The 26212-nt window shown below is 53.9% G+C and overlaps 3 protein-coding genes across 4 annotated transcripts; 2 read left to right on the forward strand and 1 right to left on the reverse strand.

Annotated features, from left to right (window-relative positions):
• Window positions 1–1412: 1412 nt before the first annotated feature.
• zgc:195001 (uncharacterized protein LOC567531 homolog) lies at window positions 1413–10347 on the forward strand. Its single transcript, XM_067232109.1, has 5 exons — window positions 1413–1482; window positions 7482–7508; window positions 8363–8425; window positions 8571–8710; window positions 9466–10347. Exons 1-5 carry the CDS (start codon window positions 1428–1430, stop codon window positions 9868–9870), a joined length of 690 nt encoding a protein of 229 aa, XP_067088210.1. The 5' UTR covers window positions 1413–1427; the 3' UTR covers window positions 9871–10347.
• Window positions 10348–12563: 2216 nt separating this feature from the next.
• Window positions 12564–17067, reverse strand: akt1s1 (AKT1 substrate 1 (proline-rich)). Of its 2 annotated transcripts, none has more exons than XM_067232025.1 (6): window positions 16925–17067; window positions 15421–16226; window positions 15000–15270; window positions 14210–14293; window positions 12906–13081; window positions 12564–12726 (listed from the first exon to the last, which is right to left on the reverse strand). In XM_067232025.1, exons 2-6 carry the CDS (start codon window positions 15814–15816, stop codon window positions 12589–12591), a joined length of 1065 nt encoding a protein of 354 aa, XP_067088126.1. In that variant the 5' UTR covers window positions 15817–16226; window positions 16925–17067; the 3' UTR covers window positions 12564–12588. The 2 variants fall into 2 exon arrangements, with proteins under 2 accessions (XP_067088126.1, XP_067088125.1); XM_067232024.1 differs by having other exon boundaries at window positions 15000–15294.
• Window positions 17068–17236: 169 nt separating this feature from the next.
• On the forward strand, window positions 17237–26047 carry tbc1d17 (TBC1 domain family, member 17). Its single transcript, XM_067231829.1, has 17 exons — window positions 17237–17327; window positions 17892–17987; window positions 18307–18384; window positions 18891–19005; window positions 19136–19319; window positions 19649–19760; window positions 20241–20411; window positions 20546–20671; window positions 20853–20956; window positions 21201–21295; window positions 21389–21505; window positions 21679–21779; window positions 21866–21965; window positions 22511–22608; window positions 22845–22961; window positions 24599–24685; window positions 25023–26047. The coding sequence occupies exons 1-17, from the start codon at window positions 17292–17294 to the stop codon at window positions 25206–25208; spliced, it is 1923 nt and encodes a 640-aa protein (XP_067087930.1). The 5' UTR covers window positions 17237–17291; the 3' UTR covers window positions 25209–26047.
• The last annotated feature ends 165 nt before the right edge of the window (window positions 26048–26212 follow it).

The following is a 26212-nucleotide window of genomic DNA, read 5'->3' on the forward strand; positions in this document are numbered from 1 at the left end:
GGACTCTGAGGACGTCCAGGTGACACGCTGGACACGACCACGACCCCACCACGTCCCTGTGGTGGGGTCGTTCACTGTCACGTCCCTGTGGTGGGGTCGTTCACTGTCACGTCCCTGTGCTGGGGTCGTTCACTGTCACGTCCCTGTGGTGGGGTCGTTCACAGTCACGTCCCTGTGCTGGGGGTCGTTCACAGTCACGTCCCTGTGGTGGGGTCGTTCACAGTCACGTCCCTGTGGTGGGGTCGTTCACAGTCACGTCCCTGTGGTGGGGTCGTTCACAGTCACGTCCCTGTGGTGGGGTCGTTCACAGTCACGTCCCTGTGCTGGGGGTCGTTCAAAGTCATGTTAACGTCACTGTTCATACAAAGTCGAGTGCTAACCCCAAGGTTAGGAAAGATTTGTTGGATCAGATGTTTGTTTATTTCCTCCAGGAACACAATGACACATTGAGGGACTTGTTGCACTTGTTGGTTAGTTGTAACTGAGTTAACTACTTGTACTCGCTGTGAATTATATGATTGTTGCTTGCTTTCCTACAGGTACACTCTTGTACTTTGGAGGATCATGTTGTTTAATTGTAACTTGTTTAACTACATGCTCTTCTGGTTCTTCCCATTGGCTCTTATCAGCCTTTCACAACGTATGCTTCATGTTTTGGGTCTCTCGTTGGCATCTTGTTGATTATGATCATTGACCTATGCACCTTTTTCTCTTTCTTGTAAGTCGCTTTGGATAAATGCATCTGCTAAATGACTAAATGTAAATGTAACTTTATCCCCTTCTAAGTATTTTGGTGTTGCCTCGGTTACGTAACATGGGCTGGAGTGTGGGTGTGGTGTATTACGAAAGCCGTGTAGGAATTTCATGTGGAAGATTCTGGAAACCCGTCAGAGCCGTCTCTGGCCCCCGACGCCGTGGAGACAGCCAAGTGTGGTCTCTCTCTCCTCCATCCCTCTCTCCTCCTCTCTCTCTCTTTCATTTCAAAGATTTCTTCAGTTAACCTCAAGCTGGCGTGCGTGTGTGCGTGCGTGCGTGCGTGTGCGTGCGTGCGTGCGTGTGCGTGTGTGCGTGCGTGTGCGTGTGTGCGTGTGTGCGTGTGTGTGTGTGTGTGTGTGTGTGTGTGTGTGTGTGTGTGTGTGTGTGACCCGTCCCCGAAGTGTGTGCATGCCTCAAGTTCATCTTTGTGCTCTGAGAGAGGATCACTAGTTACAGACAGATAGGAGTATCCGGTGTCAGAGTCAGTCCTTTCGTCATCATTACCCCCTCGCCCCCCGCCCCCCCCCCCCCCCCCCTGCCCCCCCACCCTTACCTCCCTCGGGGCCCCCCTGGCCTTGCCCCCTAAACCCCTCCCCACTTTTTTAAAGGACATAAGAGCGTTCCTTCATCGGGGTAGAAGTCCCAGTCTTGGTTGGAAACGCCTGAGCACGATGCCGAACACCACTCCCACCACCAACGGAGTCCCGCTCGGGGCCAGGAAAGCAGGTAGAGCCTCATCCCTCCACGCTGCATGTCTAGCATGTTCACCCATGTGTGTTCACAGCATCACAACATCTGTGATCTGTGACAAGATCAGCCGAGCGGTTAGGGAATCGGGCTAGTAATCCGAAGGTTGCCGGTTCGATTCCCGGCCATGCAAAAATCTGTTGTGTCCTTGGGCAAGGTACTTCACCCTACTTACCTCGGGGGGGAATGTCCCTGTACTTACTGTAAGTCGCTCTGGATAAGAGCGTCTGCTAAATGTAAATGTGAGATCAAGACAACGTGTTGATTGTAAATGCATGCAACTGATTCACGTGTGTGCTGTCAACTGTGTTCTTATTAGACTAGCTGTTAGACTGTCTGGTGGGTTTAAATCTCCATGTATTTCATGCCTTGTTTTAAACTGATCCGGTTTTTTTTATCACAAATGTGTTTTTCTTGGTATCCTGGGAAGTACTTGTAGTCTAGAAGCACTACTTGTAGTCTAGAAGCAGTGCTTGTATGTTTGTTGCCTGTTTACTACATGTCAAAACACTTCAGCTGTCAACATGTTCTGAGACAGTTTTCACATTGTAAACCCATACCAATGCCACCCACATGGAAACTCAGTCTACAAGATTCCCCTGGTACACATGCATACTTTCATGATTGAATGCTACATAAATAATCACATACTTTGTACATACAGGGCAAATAGTACAGTGCACACCTACATACACGCATACATACCTACATACACACCTACATACATGGATACCTACAAAAATCTTTACTGTCATACATCACATAAGAAACCTCAGTGCTCATCACAGAGTCATTTATGATCAGTGTAGGACGTGTCCAACATGCTGTTTATAGTCCCTCATTAAAGCTTTCTCAATACTTCATTCCTTTGAGGGCTCCTTTGAGCCAAAAGTCAGCTGCCAGGTGTCTCTGCCGCCCATCAGTCATCTAAATATCCCAACGAGACTCTCTCTTTCTCTCTCTCTCTCTCTCTCTCTCTCTCTCTCTCTCTCTCTCTCTCTCTCTCTCCGTGTCTCGTGTCAAACAGCGTGCCAGCCCGCCTCCTCCTCCTCTCTCCCTGCTCCTCCTCTCTCCCTCCTCCTCCTCTCTCCCTGCTCCTCCTCCTCTCCCTCCTCCTCTCTCCCTGCTCCTCCTCCCCTCCCTCCTCCTCCTCTCCCTCCTCTCTCCCTGCTCCTCCTCTCTCCCTCCCGGTGGAACCTCACACACACGGCCCGATGACCGTCTGTCTCCTCCTGACTTGATCTCGTTCTTCACCCCCTCCACCTACCCTCCTCCCTCCCCTTACCCCTCCATCTCCTCCTGCCGCTCCCCCCCCCCCTCATCACCTCCATCTCCCCCTCACCTTTCCCCTCCACCTCCACCTCCCCTGCCCTTCTCTCTCCACCTCCACCTTCAGACTTCCTTTCTCTGGGTCTGGAACTTTCCTGTTCTCTGTCCTCCCAAAGTCCTCGTCTGGCTCGGACAGTAATGAAGTGTGAAGCTTTGCTTGGTAATTCAAGTCCCTGGCTGTGAAACTCCTACTTTATTTATGGCTGTTCGACTCTGCCATTAAGCCCCTCGAAGATGATAGATAAGATTGACTGCCAGTTCTAATGTACACTGATCATGCTGTCACTTGCTTAAAATCCTCACCTGCTTAAAAGTCAGCAAGTTTAATAGTTTATATCTGAGGATATTTTTTAACTACTCTACTTGTACGAGGCCTTAATCTTTTAATATCTTTGTATAATAGTAACTGACAACAAAGTTGAAAAGCATTTGACTCCAGTACTTTGATTCTAGATTCCTCATAAGGATGCAACAGATCCCCTCCTTTTTATCTGTTCTTCTGTCACTCTGGGCTGTTTATCTGTTCTTCTGTCACCCTGGGCTGTTTATCTGTTCTTCTGTCACCCTGGGCTGTTTATCTGTTCTTCTGTCACTCTGGGCTGTTTCCCTCCATCTCTATTACATGTCCACACTTGGTGTTGGCAGGACTCACAGCCAGGGGTTTGACACACCACCTAACAGGGCTGGAAGGGTGGTTCATCTCTGGCCAACCTCCCCCTCCCCTCCCCACCTATCCTCCCCTCCCCTCCCTCCCCTCCCCGCCCAGATCTCTGTCTCTGATGTTCTGAACCTGATCTGTGCAGACGGCTCCGCCCCCTGCTGGGGTGCTCCGCCTCCCAGCAGGGGGCAGAGCACCCCAGCCACGCTCCACCCTCCAAAACAAACAGCTTCTTTTCCATGGAGTCATGGAGGCCTTGCAGCGCTGGCCTCCGACTGACATCCCCGGCCCGGCCCGGCCCGGCCCGGCCCGGCCGCACGCCAGGACCCCTGAGGAGAGAGAGAGAAGATCGTTTTCTCCCTCTCCCAGCTCACTCCCCTGTTGACACACACTGCAGGGAGAGAGGGTGATCAGCATGGACATGGCAGAACACGTGGGAATCTTTCCCTGGATTTCCTGGGATGGTGTTGCTCCTCCACATAGCCCCCCCTCCCCCCCCCTCACAGCCCCGACCCCCCTCTCTCCCTCGCCTCCCTCAAACCATCAATCTTTCTGAGTGTCTGTTTGTCCATCTGCCGATCTGCATGCGGCTCTGCTGTTGATCCCGGAGAGCGTGGATGGGATTCAGCCAGAGGGCTTATCTTCCACGGGACAGGGAGTGTTCTGGGCTACCCCCTGGGTCCTACACCCCCACCCCCACTCCGCCCTCCGCCTGGCTGGTGATGTCTCACTCCAAGGTGACTGTGGAGGTGTTTACACTAACGACCTGACAGACCACCACCGACCTCAAAATCCTCCACATTTCACGATTTCTATCACACAGAAGCTTCAGAAGCTTTGCTTCTCTGAGAGGGACTCCCTCCTGTCTGGCCTGGAACCCCTCGACCACCCCTTGACTCCCTCCTGCCTCGAACCCCTCGACCACCCCCTGACTCCCTCCTGCCTCGAACCCCTCGACCACCCCCTGACTCCCTCCTGTCTGGCCTGGAACCCCTCGACCACTCCCCTGACTCCCTCCTGTCTGGCCTGGAACCCCTCGACCACCCCCCTGACTCCCTCCTGTCTGGCCTGGAACCCCTCGACCACCCCCTGACTCCCTCCTGTCTGGCCTGGAACCCCTCGACCACTCCCTGACTCCCTCCTGTCTGGAACCCCTCGACCACCCCCTGACTCCCTCCTGTCTGGCCTCGAACCCCTCGACCACTCCCTGACTCCCTCCTGTCTGGAACCCCTCGACCACCCCCTGACTCCCTCCTGTCTGGAACCCCTCGACCACCCCCTGACTCCCTCCTGTCTGGCCTGGAACCCCTTGACCATCGCCTTCATGTCGACCTGCCCTGCTCCATACAGCTCCAGTTCAGCTGGTGTGGTCATCAAAGTCATCCTCCCTTTCTGTGAATGTCCCTCCCTGTCCTTATAAGGCCGTGTCCTGGGAGAGCGTGGGTGGAGGGGGGGTGGGGGGGATGACTGATGGAGTGACCTGTCACCATCTTATTTTCTTCCTGCAGCACATGTTACAGGTTACCTGATGACTCCTGCCTCTTGCCAAGCACCTCCTCACACAGCCAGCCTACATCTGTGGTCCAGGACAGTCTGAATCAGAGCAAGTTGTTTGTGATTTATTTAGGTGAAAAAGCTTTTAGTACACATGGAGGTACCAGGACGTATAGAACGGAGCCAAGCTGAAATATGTGCTGTAACCAGACCCTAAGCTCCAGTAGTGTCCGGTTAATTGTTCTGCATACCGAGAGAATTATCTCATTTACTTGTCTTAGCGACCGCAGTAAATGTAAAGTCCGTTCAGCCCCACACAGCTTTTAGGTAAATTGAGATTCTATAATTACACGTCCTAATGACACTGGGTAAGTCAGGATGAACAGCCCACATTCAGAGCACGGCTCTTAGCCAGCCTTTCAGCCAGCCAGCCAGCCAGCCTGCCATCCAGCCATCCATCCAGCCATCCAGCCTGCCATCCATCCATCCAGCCATCCAGCCATCCAGCCATCCAGCCAGCCATCCATCCATCCAACCTGCCATCCATCCAGCCATCCAGCCATCCATCCAGCCATCCAGCCAGCCAGCCATCCATCCAGCCTGCCATCCAGCCATCCAGCCATCCATCCAACCATCCAGCCTGCCATCCAGCCTGCCATCCAGCCTGCCATCCAGCCATCCAGCCTGCCATCCAGCCTGCCATCCATCCAGCCATCCAGCCATCCAGCCAGCCAGCCTCCGTCCATCAGCCTGGTTCTGGTCTGACATCTCGTCCTCCTCGTCCTGCTTGCTTCTCTGCCGTACCTTCCTCCAGCAGGGAGCCCAGGGAGAAAGGCCAGGGCAGGCAGGTCGGGGCAGGTTGGGGCAGGCAGGCAGGAGGTGATCAGTGACCAGCCGTCCTCTGGTGTCAGCGGCCGGCCGGGCTCCCTGGAATGGAGCACTCCGTCAGGAAGAGGCTGATCTCACGGCCTCTCCTCTCTTCCATCACCACGAGCTATCGAGTGACACGCTCCAACACTCACCCTGCAGAAGGACGTGGAGATATTTCCGGGGGAACGGGGAACATTCCCTTCACGGCTGCTGCTCACATGGTCCGGTGTGTGTGGGGACCATGTGTGTGTGTCTTTGGGGACCATGTGTGTGTGTCTTTGGGGACCATGTGTGTGTGTCCCCTCACCAGGGGCACCAAGACGTCCTTATATGGATCTGGTGTGTGTCTGGGTATCACCAGGTCCATGAGGCTGGTATGTTGTGTTATGCTGTTATGATGAAATGTTAAGGCCGGTACATGCAACACTTCCATAAAGAATCAACATTTGTCCAGTCACATTGCAAACGCAGTATTTAGCTCCTAACCCAACATGGATGACATCCACGTCAGTGTCATGGCCCCAGCAGAGGCACGGATGCAGCAAACCTGTCGTGTCACGTCTGGACCAGAACGGGGGGGGGGGCTTCGCTCAGCTTGTGTTCGGAGCTGGAATCAGAGTCCTGTCCCCCCTGCACGCTGACGGCATGAGCCAGAGAGGGGAGGATTCTGGGAAATCTGGAAATCTGGCTGAGAAAGGGAGGGGCGAGAGCGAAGCATGGATTCACTAGAAGAAGACGGAGACAGAGACACAGCATCCTGCCAGCGGTGGTGGGAAATAACAGACACAAATGTATTCTCGGAATAGGGTGCCCCCCCACCCTCAACCCCCCCCCCCCCACCCCCACACCCACCCCCCCACCCCCACCCTTGACCCCTGTCAGTAAATGTGATGTGAGTCCTTAGCCAGTGTATGTTTAGTCCAGGCATGCTTTTAAGCTGTAACCAAACCTGGGTTGGCATGGACAAACTACATGAATCAGTTCAGGGAGAAAAAAAGACTCAGCATAGCAGACATGCAGCGATGAGAGGGGAGGACAGGGGGGCAGGGGTGGGTGGTGTAGGGGGCTGGGGGGGCGGGGGGACAGGGGGGCCGGGGGACAGGGGGGACAGGGGGGCCGGGGGGATAGAGGGACCGGAGGGACAATGATCGTGGGCCACAAGATCTGTGATCCTCCATTAGCTCCACAGGCTGGTTTGTCACATCGGGTAACAATCTTTCACAACAACCCCAAACGATCCATCCGATGACTGAATGTCTGAGACTCCTTTACTGACAGGATGTCTCTCTCTGAGAATCCTTTGCTGACAGGATGTGTCTCTCTCTAATACTCTTTTACTGACAGGATATGTCACTTTCTGAGAATCCTTTATTGACAAGATGTGTCTCTCTGAGACTCCTTTACTGACAGGATGTGTCTCTCTGAGAATCCTTTATTGAAAAGATGTGTCTCTCTGAGACTCCTTTACTGACAGGATGTGTCTCTCTGAGACTCCTTTACTGACAGGATGTGTCTCTCTCTGGGACTCCTTTTACTGACAGGATGTGTCTCTCTGAGAATCCTTTACTGACAGGATGTGTCTCTCTCTGAGACTCCTTTACTGACAGGATGTGTCTCTCGTTCACAGGGAGGAAGACCAAGACGGCTCCAGCAGGTAAGAACACCAGGCTCACAGACTTACTGTACCACACAGGCTTTAAAGCAGGGCCCGGGTTCGATTCCAGCCCGGGCCATTGTCCTGGCATGTCCTCCCCTCTCTCCCCTATATTTCCTGTCTCTCTCCACTGTCTCATGAAAGTTGAAAATAAAGTCTTTAAAAAACGTGTTCTGTCCAGGGGGAAGCCATGGAAGATTCTGGAATGACAGTAGACAGGTGGTGTCATGATGTGGTTTAACAGGGATTATCCAATCAGCAGATCATTATTGGATTTTTCTCTTCTTCTCCACCTCCCTACCTCTCTCTCTCATCTCTCTCTCTCTCTCTCTCCTCTCTCTCTCTCTCTCTCTCCTCTCTCTCTCTCTCTCTCTCTCTCTCTCTCTCTCATCTCTCTCTACCCTCCCTCCTCTCTCTTTCTCTACCTCTCCCTCCTCTCCTCTCTCTACCTCCCTCCCTCCCTCTCTCTCTCTCTCTCTCCCTCTCTGTCTCTCTACCTCCCTCCCTCTCTCTCTCTCTACCTCCCCTCTCTCTCTCTCTACCTCCCTCCCTCTCTCTCTCTACCTCCCTCCCTCTCTCTCTCTACCTCCCTCCTCTCTCTCTCTACCTCCCTCCCCTCTCTCTACCCTCCCTCCCTCCCTCTCTCTCTCTCTACCTCCCTCCTCTCTCTCTCTACCTCCCTCCCTCTCTCTCTCTACCTCCCTCTCTCTCTCTACCTCCCTACCTCTCTCTCTCTACCTCCCTCTCTCTCTCTCTACCTCCCTCCCCTCTCTCTCTCTACCTCCCTCCCTCTCTCTCTCTCTACCTCCCTCTCTCTCTCTCTACCTCCCTCGCCTCCCCTCTTTTCATCACAGAAAAGCCTCCAATGTACGAGCCTGGTATTCCAGAACCTACCACCAGGGCAGAGCTCATGAAATGTAAGGCTGCGGATACCTCTATCACTTGAGGGCTCTCCCTCTGAGCTGGGGTTCGTGCTAGATCCTGCTCTTCAGACACCGTGGGGCTCTCTTGGTGTCTCCAGATACTGCACATATCTCTCTCCCCCTCCTTGTGTCCCCCCAGACTGGCTGCCCCTCACCCTGGACGATAAGACGGCCCAGAAGCTGCTGTGGCTGTCGGAGGGTGGCTCCAAGGTGTCCCGCATGTCGGAGGAGGTGTGTCCGTACCCCAACAGACCCGAGCGCTACGAGCACTCGCCTCAGGTGGGACAGCACACACACACACACACACACACACGCACACACACACACACACACACAGCACACACACACACACAGCACACACACGCACACACAGCACAGCACACACACACACACAGCACACACACACACACAGCCACACACACACAGCACAGCACACACAACACAACACACCAGCACACACACACACAGCACAGCACACACACACAGTACACACACACACACACACAGCACACACACACACAGCACACACACACAGCACAGCACACACACACACACACACAGCACACACACACACAGCACAGCACACACACACAGTACACACACACACACACAGCACACACACAGCACACACACACACACACACACAGCACAACACACAGCACACACACACACACACACACAGCACACACACACACACAGCACACACACACACACACAGCACACACACACACATACAGCACACACACACACACAGCACACACACACACACACACTTTCTCACGTTCGAAGTAAAGCAAAGACACTTTCAGAAATAAGGACATGAAAAGACACAACGAAGATGTTTCACTATTTATAGTGCCCCACAGAAGACAATAAATATTTAAGATGATATTTATATGAAAATAAATCGTGGGTGCCTAAGAGTTACGCACAGTACTGCATGTGTGTAGACTTCATGATGATTCGACACTTCTTCATCCTGACCCATCAACAATCCACCCTCCTCTTCTCCTCCACCCTCCTCCTCCTCCCAGGTGCTGTGTAAGGAGGGTGTGCTGCAGGCTCGAGGGTACTGGGAGGTGGACTACGAGGGCTGGGTGGTGATCGGCGCCACCTATGAGAGCGTGTGCCACAAGGGGCTGACGGGGCCCTGTGGCCTGGGGGAAAACGCCACGTCCTGGGGCGTGGGCTGGGCAGGTTCCTGCTACCACGTGTGGCACGACAGCACCAACGTGGAGGTGCAGCTGCCGCAGTGCCGGACCCTGGGCGTGTACGCCGACCAGCCCGCCGGCGTGCTGCGCTTCTACCTGGTGGAGGGAGACGGGGAGAGGGAGGTGCGCCCGCTGCACCGGTTCAAAACCACCCTGAAGGAGAAGATCATGCCCGGGTTCTGGATCGGAACCAACTCCTCCTGCTCCATCAGGAAGAAGGACTGTTAGGAGGGGCGAGGGAGGGAGGGAGACCGTTAGCAGGGATAAGAGAGAGATGAGGGAAGGAGAGAGATTGTTAGGAGGGATGAGAGAAGGACTGTTCGGAGGGGTGAGGGAGGGACAGAGCTAACAGGGAGGACCGAGGGAGGGCAGCAGAACCAGGGGAAGGTGTGTCGGGTACAGAGGCAGAGAGAAGGGGTAAAGGAGACAGCGGAAGAGGAGAGTTTTGCAATTATTGTTGATTCGGTTTCTAGTATCTCTTGCATGAGAACTGACATGTAGTTTTTCCTTCCAAATCTTATCCATTAGGATGTTTAATAATTGATCACTATTAAGTGTCCTTTTAGTTTTAAAGTAGTTCAGCTGGTGGCTGCTTACAGCACTTCAATGTGTTAGATTACTTTTGTGTTTTTAGAACTCATTTTGTATTTAATTGACCTTTGTTATGAATCTGAATGTAGTGAATAAATACTAATATACACAATAGCCGTTGGTCTGCCTGCTTTAATCCCAACCCCTTCAATTAACTTTCTATTTGCTACTTAGAGGATTAGCACATACATGGTGATGCTGTCATCTGAATGGTGGCTGTTTACAGACAACCACAAAGGGAACAAAAACAAACCTCAAGCCATCCAAACCTGCAGCACCCTGCCTTCTGCAGGACCAGCACAGTACTGCCCTCTGCAGGACCAGCACAGTACTGCCCTCTGCAGGACCAGCACAGTACTGCCCTCTGCAGGACCAGCACAGTACTGCCCTCTGCAGGACCAGCACAGTACTGCATCTACACCTGCTATTTCTAACTCAACCAAATCAAATCTAATTTATTTTATAGCCCTTTTTACACGCAAGCATGTCACAGAGGGCTTCACATATGCCCATATAACTGCCCCTCAACCAACCTAAACCCTCAAGGAAGACAAGGAAAAACTCCCAAAAAACTCTCAACAGGAGAAAAAAATGGAAGAAACCTTGGGAGGAGCAATTCAGAGAGGGATCCCCTCCTCCAGAGACGGTTGGTGAGAGAGAGGAGCAGAACACAGGCTAAACATAGTCATACAGTGTTGATGGGTTTTTAAAACACCAAAATCCATTGTTCAACTTTATAGATGTAGGACAGGACCGGGAGACTCGCGACCAGGTCCAGCGTTGGCTGACCGACGACCAGGCAGGTGCTGACAACTCAAACCCCCCACACCACAAGGGATGTGTGTGTGTGGGGGGGGGGGGGGGACAGAGAGAGGAGAGCAGGGATTAGAGCATGCCAGGAGCAGCTAACAGTTACAGTCATAATAGAATGAGATCCCCACCGGTCAAGTGTGGACTGGTGCAGCAATTTAACAGAGCAAAAAAGGGGAATTTGATGCAGCCCCACACACCAAGACAGCGACAGCCCCCCTCATTTGGAACATGAAATCTGTTCCAGGGGAAGAGAACTCTAAAATAAGTTATACTTATAGAATATGGATGGAAACAACCCGTCCCCCGTTGCCTCCAACTAGTAACATACTTACCTTTAACAGTCGTAGAATTGACTAAACAATAACGTTTTTAACCTAATTTTAAATGTCAAAACAGTATCAGACTCCTTAATTGAGACAGGTAATTTGTTCCAGAGAAGAGGTGCTCTATATGAGAACGCCCTACCTCCAGCTGTTTTTTTCTTAACTTTGGGAACCACCAGATAGCCGGCATCTTGAGATCTAAGTGTCCTTGCGGGGCAATAGGGTGCAAGGAGACCGGAGAGAAACCCTACCCAAGAAAACAAGTGGGCGCAGACAACATAGTCCTCAATTCTCTCCTTTATTTCAAACAAAAATAGTAACTTAAACATTGTTTAAGATGCACGCATCTCTGTTCCACCACTTCCCACGTCGAACTCTCTCGTGCTCATTCATTCAGTCAATATTTGGAACATAATATAGTACTGTCACTCAGATAGTATCCACGTCCTTTTAGCAGTCATTCATTCATTGGCAAAGTAGAAGTACAAATAGGCATGTTTGTAGAGGCATGGGCCTGTCCACTCCCATTCTGAAAAGCTACAAGCACAACATTAGCTTAGTTTCCTTCCTTTAGTCTTCTCTACGCAGTTTCACTCCACAAAGTACTAAAAGCTACCAACTGTATAAGTGAGAACATGTCCTGTGTTAGTGTTGTACCGGGGCGGTGCAGCGCGCCGGTAGCGTTTCTGGTGACGGTGTGTGAGGAGGTGTCGTGGCAGAGCTGATGATGTCAGTGTCAGTTAGTCGTCTCCCAGCGGCTGCTGTTACTGATAAAGCAACTAGAGGAGCTCATCACGGGTAGGAGCACAGACTGCAGGTCTGCCGGACAGTCACAATCTCCACTCATTCATTCACAGTCGCCGACCCTTTAACGGATTCCTGTCTCTCCTTCTGATTCATTCTCTCCTCTCTCTCTCTCCCCTCTCCTTTCCTCCCCCCTCTCTATTCCCTACCTCTCCTCTCCTCCCCCCTCTCCTCCCCCTTTCTCCCCTCTCTCCTCTCCTCCTCCCTCTCTCCCCTCTCCCCTCTCTCCTCTCTCCTCTCTCCCCTCTCCCCTCTCTCCCCTCTCTCCCCCTCTCTCCTCTCTCCTCTCCCCTCTCTCCTCCCTCCTCTCTCCCCTCCCCCCCTCTCCCCTCTCTCTTCCCTCCTCTCTCCCCTCCCCCCTCTCCCCTCTCTCCTCCCTCCTCCCTCCTCCCTCCTCTCTCCTCTCCCCCCTCTCTCAGTGTTTGAGGGAGAAGTCTCCCGTGTTGAGGCGGGGTCGGGGCAGGGCTCCGAACATCTCCGTCCCGTCGGTGGCTCCCGGGGCCAGCAGGGCCTTCATGCTGGCGGCGATGTGGTCCAGGTCTGCACAGCCCGCCTGTGGGCCAATCAAAACCCTTTACTGTCCCCGTATACATCTCTGCAGTCAACGACATCACACAGAAGCCCAAGAAAAACTAACATTTCAGACAATATGTAATGAATCCTGGGTGCCTAAGACTGTTCCACAGTACTGTGTGTGTGTGTGTGTGTGACATGCTCGTCAGGGTGACTGACCCGCTCCCCGCTGTTGCCGTCTCCGGGCGCCCCGCGGCTGCCCTTGTAGCCCCAGACAGGCACACTGACGGGCAGGGAGCGCGCCATGGCCAGGGCCTGCTGGTGGCGGGAGGAGAAGGAGGGCTGCCCCATGGCCATGCTGCGTGGAGGGGGAGGAGCCTCCTCGCTCAGGGACCCTGGGGGGCACAACACACGTTAACACTCAGGTCAGGAGCAGCGGTGTCTCGCCACTGGGGGCACGCGGGGCAGCGGTGCCTCTCCACTGGGGGCACAGGTGTCACTCCACTGGGGGCACGAGGAGCAGCGGTGTCTCTCCACTGGGGGCACGGGGGGCAGCGGTGCCTCTCCACTGGGGGCACAGGTGTCACTCCACTGGGGGCACGAGGAGCAGCGGTGTCTCTCCACTGGGGGCACGGGGGGCAGCGGTGCCTCTCCACTGGGGGCACGCGGGGCAGCGGTGCCTCTCCACTGGGGGCACGCGGGGCAGCGGTGCCTCTCCACTGGGGGCACGGGGGGCAGTGGTGCCTCTCCACTGGGGGCACAGGGGGCAGCGGTGCCTCTCCACTGGGGGCACGGAGGCACCACAGTGGGGTATGTGAGATTAAGTGGGCAATGAACAAATATGAGATTGAATCATGAGATTGAATCATGAAAATATGGATGTAAATATGTGTGACGGCCTGCGGAAACCCGTCGGATGTTGCGGCCGCTCATTGTTGGCTATAAGCCATGAAAGATCGAAAATCGTTTTCTGTCAAATTTGAGATTTTTGATGTTTTGTATAGTTAACACCCTAAACTTCATTGTAATGTACAAAAGGTATATGATTACTTATGAAAAACAGTTCATTTTAACGGTTTTTGGACATGTTAGCTAGCAAGATTTTCCAGCCATGTCAAATCGAATTATGAAACAGAGTGGAATCTTTGAATCCAGTTCTCTCTCTTATTACTTTTTGACACAGGTCAACTTTAAAATGATGTAACTTAAGTTGTGATAAAAAATATCTGAGTGATTTAAACAGATTTGTATTTGGGAGAGTTTGTAGTTTCCAAACATGTATAATACCCAGAAAGTCAAATTTTCACAATGAGAAGGGTTTCCGCAGGCCGCCACACATGTGTTTATGCCATATGGGTATAGGGGGGTAGATGGATTCAGAAATCAGGAAAAGAGGGTACTGAACAGAAAAGTTTGAGAAGCAATGAGTTAGAGGAAGCAGGGACAAAAACCAATACAAACAGGAAACACGTCTCAAACAGGAAACACAACGTCTCAAACAGGAAACACAATGTCCCCCTTACCGTCTGTGCTCTCCTCCTCCCCGTCAGACTCAAAGAACGGCTCACAGTCGCGGGACAGCGAGTCTTCATCCATGGAGAACACGCCTGCCAGAGGAGGAACAGTTAGGGTTCTCACGTCTGAGGAACAGTTAGGGTTCTCACGTCTGAGGAACAGTTAGGGCTCTCACGTCTGAGGAACAGTTAGGGCTCTCACGTCTGAGGAACAGTTAGGGCTCTCACGTCTGAGGAACAGTTAGGGTTCTCACGTCTGAAGAACAGTTAGGGTTCTCACGTCTGAGGAACAGTTAGGGCTCTCACGTCTGAGGAACAGTTAGGGTTCTCACGTCTGAGGAACAGTTAGGGCTCTCACGTCTGAGGAACAGTTAGGGTTCTCACGTCTGAGGAACAGTTAGGGCTCTCACGTCTGAGGAACAGTTAGGGTTCTCACGTCTGAGGAACAGTTAGGGCTCTCACGTCTGAGGAACAGTTAGGGCTCTCACGTCTGAGGAACAGTTAGGGTTCTCACGTCTGAGGAACAGTTAGGGTTCTCACGTCTGAGGAACAGTTAGGGCTCTCACGTCTGAGGAACAGTTAGGGTTCTCACGTCTGAGGAACAGTTAGGGCTCTCACGTCTGAGGAACAGTTAGGGCTCTCACGTCTGAGGAACAGTTAGGGTTCTCACGTCTGAGGAACAGTTAGGGCTCTCACGTCTGAGGAACAGTTAGGGCTCTCACGTCTGAGGAACAGTTAGGGTTCTCACGTCTGAGGAACGGGCCGACCGCCACAGAACAGAATCGAGGTCACTGCTCACCGGCTGATTCGTTCAAGTTGCGTCTCCGTTCCTCCATGTCTTCCTCCTCCTCCTCTTCCTCTTCCTCACACTCCTCCTCGACTATCCCCGCCCTCTCTCTCCCTCGCTCCACCTCCACCAGGGCGTTCATCTCCCGCTCCCGCTCCCCATTGGCCTGCTGCCCACCAGCTTGGCCAATCACAGCCCCCGAACTGTAGATGGACGGATAACTCTGCGAATAAAGTCTGCTGTTGGGACTTGCGGTCCCCGCCTCCAGCTCACTTCCAACGCCCTGCGAGGAGGAAAGAGGGAAAAACTGCTTGCATTCAACAACACAAGCATAGCAGGAATTAATATCAGAAATACGGGGTTTAACATCATTCAACACCACAAGCGTGGCAGTATTATTAGACAGTTTGCCAGAGTGGCAGGCCTGCCTCACCGGCCTGGACGCGGTCTCCGTGGACGTGTCCAGCAGCAGCTTGGCTCCTCCTGTGGGGAGGCGTGCCTGGCGGTGAGCCGTCAGCATGGAGGTGGAGTGCAGCACTGCAATGTCGTCCACGTACCGCCTGGAGGCCTCCGCCAGCGCCCCCTGGCCCCACACGTGGTAAACAAAATCCCACTTCCTGTCGCCCGCGGGCGAGGCACCCCCGCTCTCACGCCTCCTCCCCCCGTCTCCCGCCGCACCGGACGGACGGAACTTCTTACAGGCTGTGAGGATGGCCAGGTCGCAGCCGGATTTTTGGCAGTATGCTTCCGCCGCCGCAAGGAGAGCCAGCCAGCTCTCCTTGTGGTTGTCAGGGATGTCCAGGTCGCTGGACTGGGAGATGGAGGCCATGATGGGAGGACTGGTCGTGGAGGGGGTTTTCTAGACGTCTAGTTTATCAGGACTTGGAATGTAAAGATTGCTGTAATGTTGTTTCAGTAGATGAGGGTGTGGTCTAACCAGGGATCTGTGTGACTAGCTGACGGAACCCCTGAGAGGTGTTTAATGTTGGAGATTACTATTGTTTCTGAATTATTTTTCTCAATGTTTTTTTATTGATTGATTTTTTTACAAACTGCTCGTACCAAAATATCTCTAAGTTGCTCTCACACTTTAGTCTCTCTTGCTGGTTTAGTTGTAAAGGTAAGGAAAAAAAATCTATAGTCAGTTGAAAAATCAGGCACGAGGTGGTATGTTGATGGTCTGTGTGTGAGTGTCAGAGAGCTAGGGGAGAGGTGGAGGAACTTCAGACGCTGGTGAACCTGTGAAGAAGAAGGAGAAGAAGGAGAGACAAATAGAGACAGTGATTTAACAAGCCTCGGAATAAAATAACCATATAAAACATCACGTGCTAAATGTTGGCTAAAGGCGAAATGAATGTTTTGTTTGTGTTTTTCTACAATGTCAAGGATCCTCTCGGTGTTGCACAACATTAAGTAGGATTGAAAATAAACACGATTGCGCTGGCGACCTACCCAGAAATTATTTGCCTCCTCTAGCGCATGCTGCCTTCACTGTCGCAGTCTAGGTTTGTCCCCCCCCCCCCCACCTCCTCGAGCGCCCCCCCCCCTCCTCCTCTAGCGGCCCCCCCCCCACACACCTCCTCGAGCGCCCCCCCCCCCCTCCACCACCACCTCCTCCTCGAGCATTTGTTACAGTACTTAGCACAACAACTGACACCGCCGTTTCTGACGCTATCTGCTCTAGACTTAACCCACTTTATAATACCATGACATGCGCACCTAACATTGCCAAGACAACCTTGTAATAATTTGATAATCAATCCCTTCAGCATGATATCGACTGTGCTTTCAGCGTGTTTGTTTGTTTGTTAGCTTGTGTGCAGAGAATTATGCACCCTTCTCCGAACATGACCACATTTTTCACCTCCATTTTCAGCTGTTCAGCAGCACAGACACACAGGCGCAAATGAACATCGCGAGATTAGTAATTCACTTACACATTCACGTTCTTCCTTTCTGGGTTTTGCAGGCTTCAAGCTTGTTATAATTTCGTTTCTTTAATCTCTCATTGTCTGATCCTTCTGCCAGTGTGACTCTCCCCTAGACTCCACCGACGTAGCTGTTTACAGACGCTTGTGTCAGGGGCACGTCGCACACGTGATGGGGGACAGTTGGACGGGCTCGTACCCCTGGGTTGAAGACGTGGACGTGCGCGCTCTTACTCACATGACTCTCGCGCCCGGACGTCAGAGGTTCCGGGCCGAACCACCGTCTATCTCTGATTGGTTGATATACTTGACTGACGTAATGTAAGGCGGAAGTCTGACGTAGCTAAGATTTGTTTTGGAAAACAACGAAAAACAGATGATAAGAATGGAAGCGAAGGCGGACAGTCCCAAGGTAAACTAAAACTATTATATGTGCTCAAATTGAACACAGGGTTTGACATCAAGGTACGCAGATATTTTAGTGTATATTGCTACCTAGAAACGTGATTGTCACCTTTTGTGACTCACTTGACAGTCAAAGTCGTCTGGTTTGACGCAGTTACAACAGTTAGCTACAGTAGTAGTAGCTAGCAAAGGCATACAGTCAGATAGTACAGTACGTTACATATAACTTCAGCGTAAGTAGTCATAAACTTGTCATTGTTATACGGTATTTGATTAAATCGACGTGTCTGAGTCTAAAGCTTTTCAGGTAGTTAAACCAGCTGCCTAGCTTTAAACTTTGGCAGTGCTCAGTCAAGACCAGCTGTCATGTGCGCTTGTGAGTCAGACCTTTCTATTCTATTTTGTCTTGACGCCAAATAAGCCATTGAGATATTTAGAGCTTAAATCATGTTGCTTCCAAGTTTAGGGTTAGGGCTAACCCTACCCATTTCCTAAAATAGTTAGGTATTCACTGCTGGAATCTTGTTGAACTGGAAATAAGTAATTAGTGGGGGACTCTCTCTGTCCTAAGCTGGTGTTTGAGAAGGAGGGTGTGTACCTCCACACCAACGCCACCAGAAGCAACCAAGACACAACCCTCCCCGGCTTCATCAGGATCGTGGAACGAGTAAGTTCAGGATGCAGAGTCTGCCCGGCTTGCTTCTTCTGGGGTCAGGTGGCTGAGCGGTGAGGGAATCGGGCTACCAATCAGAAGGTTGCTGGTTCGATTCCCGGCCGTGCAAAATTATGTTGTGTCCTTGGGCAAGGCACTTCACCCTACTTGCCTCGGGGAGAATGTCCCTGTACAAGTTGCTCTGGATAAGAGCCTCTGCTAAATGACTAAATGTAAATGTAACTTCGGAGGGTTTGAGTCCCCTGGTTGTGTGTCATTCCTGACCGGCGGTCTCTGTTGGGTGCTGCCTAACGAGGTGATGGTTGTGTTGCAGGGGGGAGAGCCAGCGTTGGAGTGGAGCCCCCTAGAGGATCAGGGTCGAAGTGCTCCGGCCGTCTTCTACACCAAAAAGGTGCGGGAGACAGAATATTTAGTTTGACCACAGCAGAGAACACTGTAAATGCAGGATCATTCCCACTCCGTGCACTTTTCACATTCTCTCCTCTGATATTGGTTTTAGAACTCCTGTGAGCAAAACAAATCGGTTTAGATATGAATTTATCCCCTCAGCTATGAAGCTGTAAAATACTTGCTAATGTTAGTAGGAATAAATAAAATGTCTTTAGACAGGTCTTATGTTTTATGTGCATGTGTAGGCTGTATGGAGTGGCTGTGTATGTTATATACTTGTAACGCTGCAACCAAACCGCCCTCGGGAAATCAAATAACTGAATTGAACTTACTCTAGCATTAATACATGCTTTCTAAACCAAACGGAAGGTTCATGGCTGACTTGTGATTCCTTTCTGACTTGTGACTCCCTGATGTTGTCATGACTCCCTGGTGTTGTCATGACTCCTTGGTGTTGTCATGACTCCTTGGTGTTGTCATGACTCCCTGGTGTTGTCGCCGTACTAGGATGGGGAGGGAGGACAGGAGGACACTAACTTCGACCCCGGCTACGAGCCGGACTGGGCCGTGATCAGCACCGTGAAGAGAGACCGGGAGCCCGTCGGCCCCGTCAGAGAGACAGGTACAGCCCGTCGGCCCCGGCCACGCTCCTGGTTCTCTCTGTTGCCGTGGTTACCAGAGTCTGTGTGAGCCCAGCATGCGGTGAGTGTGACAGTGACCCCAGGGTGTGGTCTGTGTGCGTGGGTCCCCAGGCCAGTGGTCCTTCTCCCTGCCCCTGTCGGAGCTGTACTCCCTGCGCAGGGCTCGCTTCTCCCTGGGACGCAACTTCCTGGTGCTGACCAGCAGGGGGGGCCACCCGCTGCCCCCGCTTCACTTCCACAGGGGGGGCACCAGGGACCTGCTGAGGGCCCTGCAGCGCTACATCATCCTGTCCCCGTAAGTACCAGCCACCACCCCCTGGCCCCCCCAACCCCCAGCCCCCCCCAGTTCCTCAGCTTGTAACAAAGGCCCCGATGGATCTTGCTGCTATTTTCTTGAAACAGCCTTGATGCTTGTCTACTTGGTCTATGATACTACTACGCTCACTGTAACAGATGTGTCAAAGGCCTGTTATGACTGTAAAACAGCTGATCACCACCCACCCACACAGACACACACACACACACACACACACACACACACACACAGGCTCACATGACTGGAACCTTCTGTCTCCTGCTGTTTGATCCCTCTGCTGACACAGTTTGTGTGTCTGTGGTGGTCAGCTCCCCAGTGGACGGGCGGCTCTACCTGGCCTATCCCCACGACTCCGGGGCGCTGTCCCAGTCCTTCGACGAGCTGCAGCTGTTCGACGACGGCGGCGCCGACCTGGTCTCGGTAAGCACTCGTTCACCTGGCGGAGCAGAGGGGCGGTGGGCAGGCGTGTGAGTGTGTACTGGTGGGGCGGAGGGCAGGCGTGTGAGTGTGTACTGGTGGGGCAGAGGGGCGGTGGGCAGGCGTGTGAGTGTGTACTGGTGGAGCGGAGGGCAGGCGTGTGAGTGTGTACTGGTAGAGCGGAGGGGCGGTGGGCAGGCAGGCATGTGAGTGTGTACTGGTGGAGCGGAGGGGCGGTGGGCAGGCAGGCATGTGAGTGTGTACTGGTGGAGCGGAGGGCAGGCGTGTGAGTGTGTACTGGTGGAGCGGAGGGGCGGTGGGCAGGTGTGTGAGTGTGTACTGGTGGAGCGGTGGGCAGGCGTGTGAGTGTGTACTGGTGGGGCGGAGGGGCGGTGGGCAGGCGTGTGAGTGTGTACTGGTGGGGCGGAGGGGCGGTGGGCAGGCGTGTGAGTGTGTAACCGTCCTGCCTGGCTGTGTTTACAGAGGTTCATCCAGGACCCTTACGCCACCACCTTCGGGGGCTTCTCCAAGGTGACCAACTTCTTCCGGGGAGCCCTCCGGCCTCCCGGGGGGCCCCTCCACCCTCGTGACCCCCAGGACCCCCACGGGCACCCGTCCACGGACGACGAGCCGGGCTTTGAGCTCATCACCTGTGTAAGAGACGAGAGGACAAGCAGAGTGTGTACTGGCTGATTAGACAGAGGGACTGTGTTTTGGAACGTTGTTTTGGCGTGTGGAAACATGGAAGTTGAAGAGAAGCTGATGTTTGTGCTTGTCTCTGCCACCAGGGGGCGGAGCTGGGCCCCAGACCAGAGGTCAGGAGAGGTCTTCCCCTGGATAAGTGGGAGGAGCTCCTGGACTCTGATGGACGTGTACAGGACCCACAGAGGATCAAGGATCTGGTGTTCAGAGGGGTAAGGATCAAATCCTGCTCTTGTTTGAAAACATTTGACTGTACCTGTCTGCCGGACGAGTTGTGCTCTTAACTCCTCTCTTCCTCCTCATCCCCCTCTCCTCCTCCTCCTCTCCCTCTACTCCTCTCCCTCCCTCTCCTCTCCTCCTCCCTCTCCTCTCCTCCTCCCTCTCTCCCTCCAGGGTATCCTTCCCTCCCTGAGGAAGGAGGTGTGGAAGTTCCTGTTGGGGTTCTACCCGTGGAACAGCACGGCCCTGGAGCGAGAAGACATCCTGAGGAAGAAGACGTAGGTCTCTCTGGCGTGTCTGTGTGTGGAAACTGGAGTCACTGCGGAGTCTCTCTCCTAGAGCGAGTACCACATGGTCTTACTTTAACAGGCCTGCCCGGCCTGGGATTTTTGCTGAATGTCTTCCCCTCTCTCGATTTTCCTGTCACACTTCACTTTCGCTGTCAAATAAACCATGAAAATGGCCAAATATTTATATAAAAAGACTCTCTCTCTCTCTCTCTCTCTCTCATATTCCCCCCAGGGATGAGTACTTCAGGATGAAGGTTCAGTGGAAGTCCGTCAGCGAGGAGCAGGAGATGAGAAACTCCCTCCTCCGGGGATACCGCAGTCTGATAGGTCAGTACCACTGTCAAGTCTCAGACACACTGACGCCTGATTTGTGCTCTGCTGCTGAATGTACTGATCTGTGTGTGTGATTGGCTGGGGCAGAGAGAGACGTGAACAGGACGGACAGACAGAACACCTTCTTCTCTGGGAACGACAACCCCGGCCTGGTCCTGCTGCACGACGTGCTGATGACCTACTGCATGTTCAACTTTGACCTGGGTGAGCCTCTGGACACGTCTCTGCACACACACGCGGCTTGTTGTGGGGTTTTGGTTCCACGCAATCATTGCTGAATGCAATTAAATAGTAATCAGACTCTCTTCCTCTCTCTCCTCTACCCTCCTCCTCTCTCTCTCCCTCCCTCCCCCTCTCCTCTGGTCCTGGGTCTCCAGGCTATGTTCAGGGCATGAGTGACCTGCTGGCTCCCATCCTGTTTGTGACCCAGAACGAGGTGGAGTCCTTCTGGTGTCTGACCGGCTTCATGGAGCTTGTGGTGAGAAGAGCCTCCTCCTCTCTCCTCCTCTCCTCTCTCCTCCTGGGCTGTACTGAGGTGTGTGTGTGTGTGTGTGTGTGTCTCAGCACCAGAACTTTGAGGAGTCCCAGGAGGCCATGAAGCAACAGCTGCTGCAGCTGAGCCTCCTGCTCCGTGCCCTGGACCCGGAGCTCTGCGACTACCTGGGTGACTACCACACAAACACACGTACCAACATTCACACACGCACACACTCACACTCACACACACGTACACACAAACACACCATGTTGTCTCCAATTGTGCTTCATCCTCGTCAACATCATCCTCTCCCCTTCCCTCCCCCTCCCTCTCTCTGCCCTTCCCTCCCCCTCCCTCTCTCTGCCCTTCCCTCTCTCCCCTCCCTCTCTCTGCCCTTCCCTCCCCCTCTCTCCCCCCCTCTCTCTGCCCTTCCCTCCCCCTCTCTCCCCCCCTCTCTCTGCCCTTCCCTCCCCCTCCCTCTCTCTCCCCCCTCTCTCTGCCCTTCCCCCTCCCTCCCTCTCTCTGCCCTTCCCTCCCCCTCCCTCTCTCTCCCCCCCCTCTCTCTTCCTCCCCTTCTCTCTCCCCCCTCTCTCTCCCCTTCCTCTCTCTCCCCCGCCCCTCTCTCTCCCCCGCCCCTCTCTCTCTTCCTCCCTTCCCCCCTCCCCTTCTCTCTCCCCTTCCCTCCCTCCCCGCCTCCCTCTCTCTCTCTTCCCCCTCCCTCTCTCCCCCAGACTCTCAGGACAGTGGCTCTCTGTGTTTCTGTTTCCGCTGGTTACTGATCTGGTTCAAGAGAGAGTTCTCCTTCGAGGACATCCTGACGCTCTGGGAGGTGAGGACACATTTACACATCACATTTATGTACCAGGTAGCATCATCACCGTCACTACCACACCACTACTGCCCCCTGGTGGTCCAGTAATGACCACACAGGGAGAGGAACTGTAGTCATCAAGCAATCAATATATTTCTAAAGCACATTTAAAGACGACACATAAAACCGTACACGGACACACGTCCAGTCCCCCCCGGTGGTGCTGTGGGTGAAGATGCCCTGCTCTGCCACAGGTGATGTGGACCCGCCTGCCCTGTGAGAACTTCCACCTGCTCATGGCCTGTTCCATCCTGGAGTCCCAGCGGGGGGAGCTGATCGGGTCGGACCACGACTTCAACACTATTCTTAAGGTTTGGCTTTTCGTGTCGGGCTTCGACACTTGTCTGTCGTTTCTGTGTGTGCGTGTTTGTTCAGTGACTGTGTGTGTGTGTGTGCCTTGTTGGACTAAATGTCCTCACAAGTATAGTGAAATGTGAAAAACATGACCTTGTGGGGCCCCTTTGCTTGGCACCATAACTAGGGCCCCAGCAGAGGGCCCCTAGGGCCCCAGCAGAGGGCCCCTAGGGCCCCAGCAGAGGGCCCCTAGGGCACCAGCAGAGGGCCCCTAGGGCCTCAGCAGAGGGCCCCTAGGGCCTCAGCAGAGGGCCCCTAGGGCCCCAGCAGAGGGCCCCTAGGGCACCAGCAGAGGGCCCCTAGGGCCTCAGCAGAGGGCCCCTAGGGCCCCAGCAGAGGGCCCCTAGGGCACCAGCAGAGGGTCCCTAGGGCCCCAGCAGAGGGCACCAGCAGAGGGTCCCTAGGGCCCCAGCAGAGGGTCCCTAGGGCACCAGCAGAGGGCCCCTAGGGCCTCAGCAGAGGGCCCCTAGGGCCTCAGCAGAGGGCCCCTAGGGCCCCAGCAGAGGGCCCCTAGGGCACCAGCAGAGGGTCCCTAGGGCCCCAGCAGAGGGCACCAGCAGAGGGTCCCTAGGGCACCAGCAGAGGGTCCCTAGGGCACCAGCAGAGGGTCCCTAGGGCACCAGCAGAGGGCCCCTAGGGCCTCAGCAGAGGGTCCCTAGGGCACCAGCAGAGGGCCCCTAGGGCCTCAGCAGAGGGCCCCTAGGGCCCCAGCAGAGGGTCCCTAGGGCACCAGCAGAGGGCCCCTAGGGCCTCAGCAGAGGGCCCCTAGGGCCCCAGCAGAGGGCCCCTAGGGCACCAGCAGAGGGTCCCTAGGGCCCCAGCAGAGGGCACCAGCAGAGGGCCCCTAGGGCCCCAGCAGAGGGTCCCTAGGGCCTCAGCAGAGGGCCCCTAGGGCCCCAGCAGAGGGCCCCTAGGGCACCAGCAGAGGGCACCAGCAGAGGGCCCCTAGGGCCCCAGCAGAGGGCACCAGCAGAGGGCCCCTAGGGCACCAGCAGAGGGCCCCTAGGGCACCAGCAGAGGGCACCAGCAGAGGGCCCCTAGGGCCCCAGCAGAGGGCACCAGCAGAGGGCCCCTAGGGCACCAGCAGAGGGCCCCTAGGGCACCAGCAGAGGGCCCCTAGGGCACCAGCAGAGGGCCCCAGCAGAGGGCCCCTAGGGCACCAGCAGAGGGCCCCAGCAGAGGGCCCCTAGGGCACCAGCAGAGGGCCCCTAGGGCCCCAGCAGAGGGCCCCAGCAGAGGGCCCCTAGGGCACCAGCAGAGGGCCCCTAGGGCCCCAGCAGAGGGCCCCTAGGGCACCAGCAGAGGGCACCAGCAGAGGGTCCCTAGGGCCCCAGCAGAGGGTCCCTAGGGCCCCAGCAGAGGGTCCCTAGGGCCCCAGCAGAGGGTCCCTAGGGCCCCAGCAGAGGGCCCCTAGGGCCCCAGCAGAGGGCCCCTAGGGCACCAGCAGAGGGCCCCTAGGGTTTCTGGGTCAGAATGACAATTGAAGGGTTATGGATAGAGTTAGGGGTTAGTGGTGAGAGATAACACAACTTTTAATGGACCCCACGGTCCCCACTAGGATAGATAAACAAACTGTGTGTGTGTTTGTTTTCAGCACATCAATGAGCTGAACATGAGGCTGGACCTACAGGCGGTGCTGACAGGATCAGAGGCCATCTACCTCCAGCTAAGCAGCTGCAAGGTTGGACACCAACATCACCATAGCAACTCTCTGTCCACAACATCACCATAGTAACATTCTCTCCACTGTCTACTCAGCATTCTTAATACACCCGCTGCAACATTTCTCGATATTTCTCGATCAATTTACTGCCATCCTTGTCTATATTTCCTCTATATATAGACTGCAATTATATAATACCCTACAATAGTTGCCCATATGTCTCCGTCTACATACCCTGCGATAGATAGTATGAGTAAAGATCTAAGCTGACGTGTGTGGGTGTGTGTGTGTGTGTGTGTGTGCGCGCGTGCGTGCGTGCGCACGCGTGTGCGTGCGTGGGTGCGTGTGTGTGCAGGAGCTGCCAGGGAAAGTGAAGCAGGTCCTGGGTGTGTACGTTCCCTCCAGCTCTGAGGAACCCAGCCCGGACTCCGACCCCACCGAGACACAGCACCTTCTCTGCCAATCACAGCCAGGAACGTCCGCAGCCAGCCAATCACGTAGCGGCGGAGCAGCAGTGCGCCCGCCCCCTACCTACCCCTGAACCTGACAGAGCGGAGGATTGACACGACGAGATAAAGGAATGATGCGATGTGTTTATATAGGCATGCAGACGTGCTGCAGTATACTGAAGGACTTGGTGTGAAAACTGACTATTCTGTACTGTGCTTTGGACTATGAATAATGCAAACTGACATGGCTGAAAGGAGGCATTACTGCGTTTGAGAGGAGGCGGTTTTAACTTGTACTGTTTATGAATGTAATTTAGCCAAGATATGTAAACACCAGTGCGTTGTCTTTATATGTGCTGAGGATAGAGAGAAGATACTGTCTCCCCTGTTTAGGCTTGTGTCCGTTTGTCCCCTGTCTGACTCGGGCCTGTCTGACTCGGGCCTGTCTGACTCGGGCCTGTCTGACTCGGGCCTGTCTGACTCCGGCCTGTCTGACTCGGGCCTGTCTGACTCGGGCCTGTCTGACTCGGGCCTGTCTGACTCGTTATTTTGATATCTCGTTTCTCTCTTGATTGCATCAGTCTGCCACTGCTGTCCTTAGATGCTCACCAGCTTCTCTGCCTTATCCTCCCTCTCTCTCCATCCTCCTTCCTCTCTCTCCTTCCTCTCTCTCCATTCTCCTTCCTCTCTCTTTCCATTCCTCTCTTTCTCCAAGAATGAATATGAAGTGTAATCTCACTGACAGTAAATAACCCTGTACAGTATGATGTCATTCCAGCCCCCTGCATGCCTTATAGAGTGTTAATAATAAGTCATGTAATGTTTTATGTTTTTAACTACCGGAATTATGTTATTGCAATATTTTCACCTTCTAAATCTGTCTGTGTAAAACGACAGAACGTTCCCAAATAAAGGTGTAAAACAGTACATATCCATCTGGTCCTGTCGGCCTCTCCTGCCAGCTGTCACAACCTCACACACACTTCACACACACCATCCTAGACAAGACGCAACTTAACCCTGTTCAAATCTGTGATGCTTTAACACGTTACGTTTCTCTGTTGTCAAAGTGTGTCGGCAGAGTGATTGTTTTCAC

This window comes from Osmerus mordax, chromosome 3, assembly GCF_038355195.1.
Source record: "Osmerus mordax isolate fOsmMor3 chromosome 3, fOsmMor3.pri, whole genome shotgun sequence".
In the NCBI taxonomy this organism is placed as follows: Eukaryota; Metazoa; Chordata; class Actinopteri; order Osmeriformes; family Osmeridae; genus Osmerus; species Osmerus mordax.

Excerpts from the sequence above, each read along its gene's own strand:
- akt1s1 (XM_067232024.1), bottom strand. The coding sequence starts at position 15,816 with ATGGCCTCCATCTCCCAGTCCAGCGACCTGGACATCCCTGACAACCAC. Across the intron at positions 15,295-15,420 it reads CGGAGACCGCGTCCAGGCCG|TTTTTCCCTCTTTCCTCCTC; the intron begins GTGAGGCAGGCC and ends GAATGCAAGCAG. Across the intron at positions 12,727-12,905 it reads ACGGCAACAGCGGGGAGCGG|GCGGGCTGTGCAGACCTGGA; the intron begins GTCAGTCACCCT and ends ATTGGCCCACAG.
- tbc1d17 (XM_067231829.1), top strand. The coding sequence starts at position 17,292 with ATGATAAGAATGGAAGCGAAGGCGGACAGTCCCAAG. Across the intron at positions 19,006-19,135 it reads CGGCCCCGTCAGAGAGACAG|GCCAGTGGTCCTTCTCCCTG; the intron begins GTACAGCCCGTC and ends GTGGGTCCCCAG. Across the intron at positions 22,609-22,844 it reads ACATCCTGACGCTCTGGGAG|GTGATGTGGACCCGCCTGCC; the intron begins GTGAGGACACAT and ends GCTCTGCCACAG.
- zgc:195001 (XM_067232109.1), top strand. The coding sequence starts at position 1,428 with ATGCCGAACACCACTCCCACCACCAACGGAGTCCCGCTCGGGGCCAGG. Across the intron at positions 7,509-8,362 it reads GACCAAGACGGCTCCAGCAG|AAAAGCCTCCAATGTACGAG; the intron begins GTAAGAACACCA and ends TTTTCATCACAG. Across the intron at positions 8,426-8,570 it reads CAGGGCAGAGCTCATGAAAT|ACTGGCTGCCCCTCACCCTG; the intron begins GTAAGGCTGCGG and ends GTGTCCCCCCAG.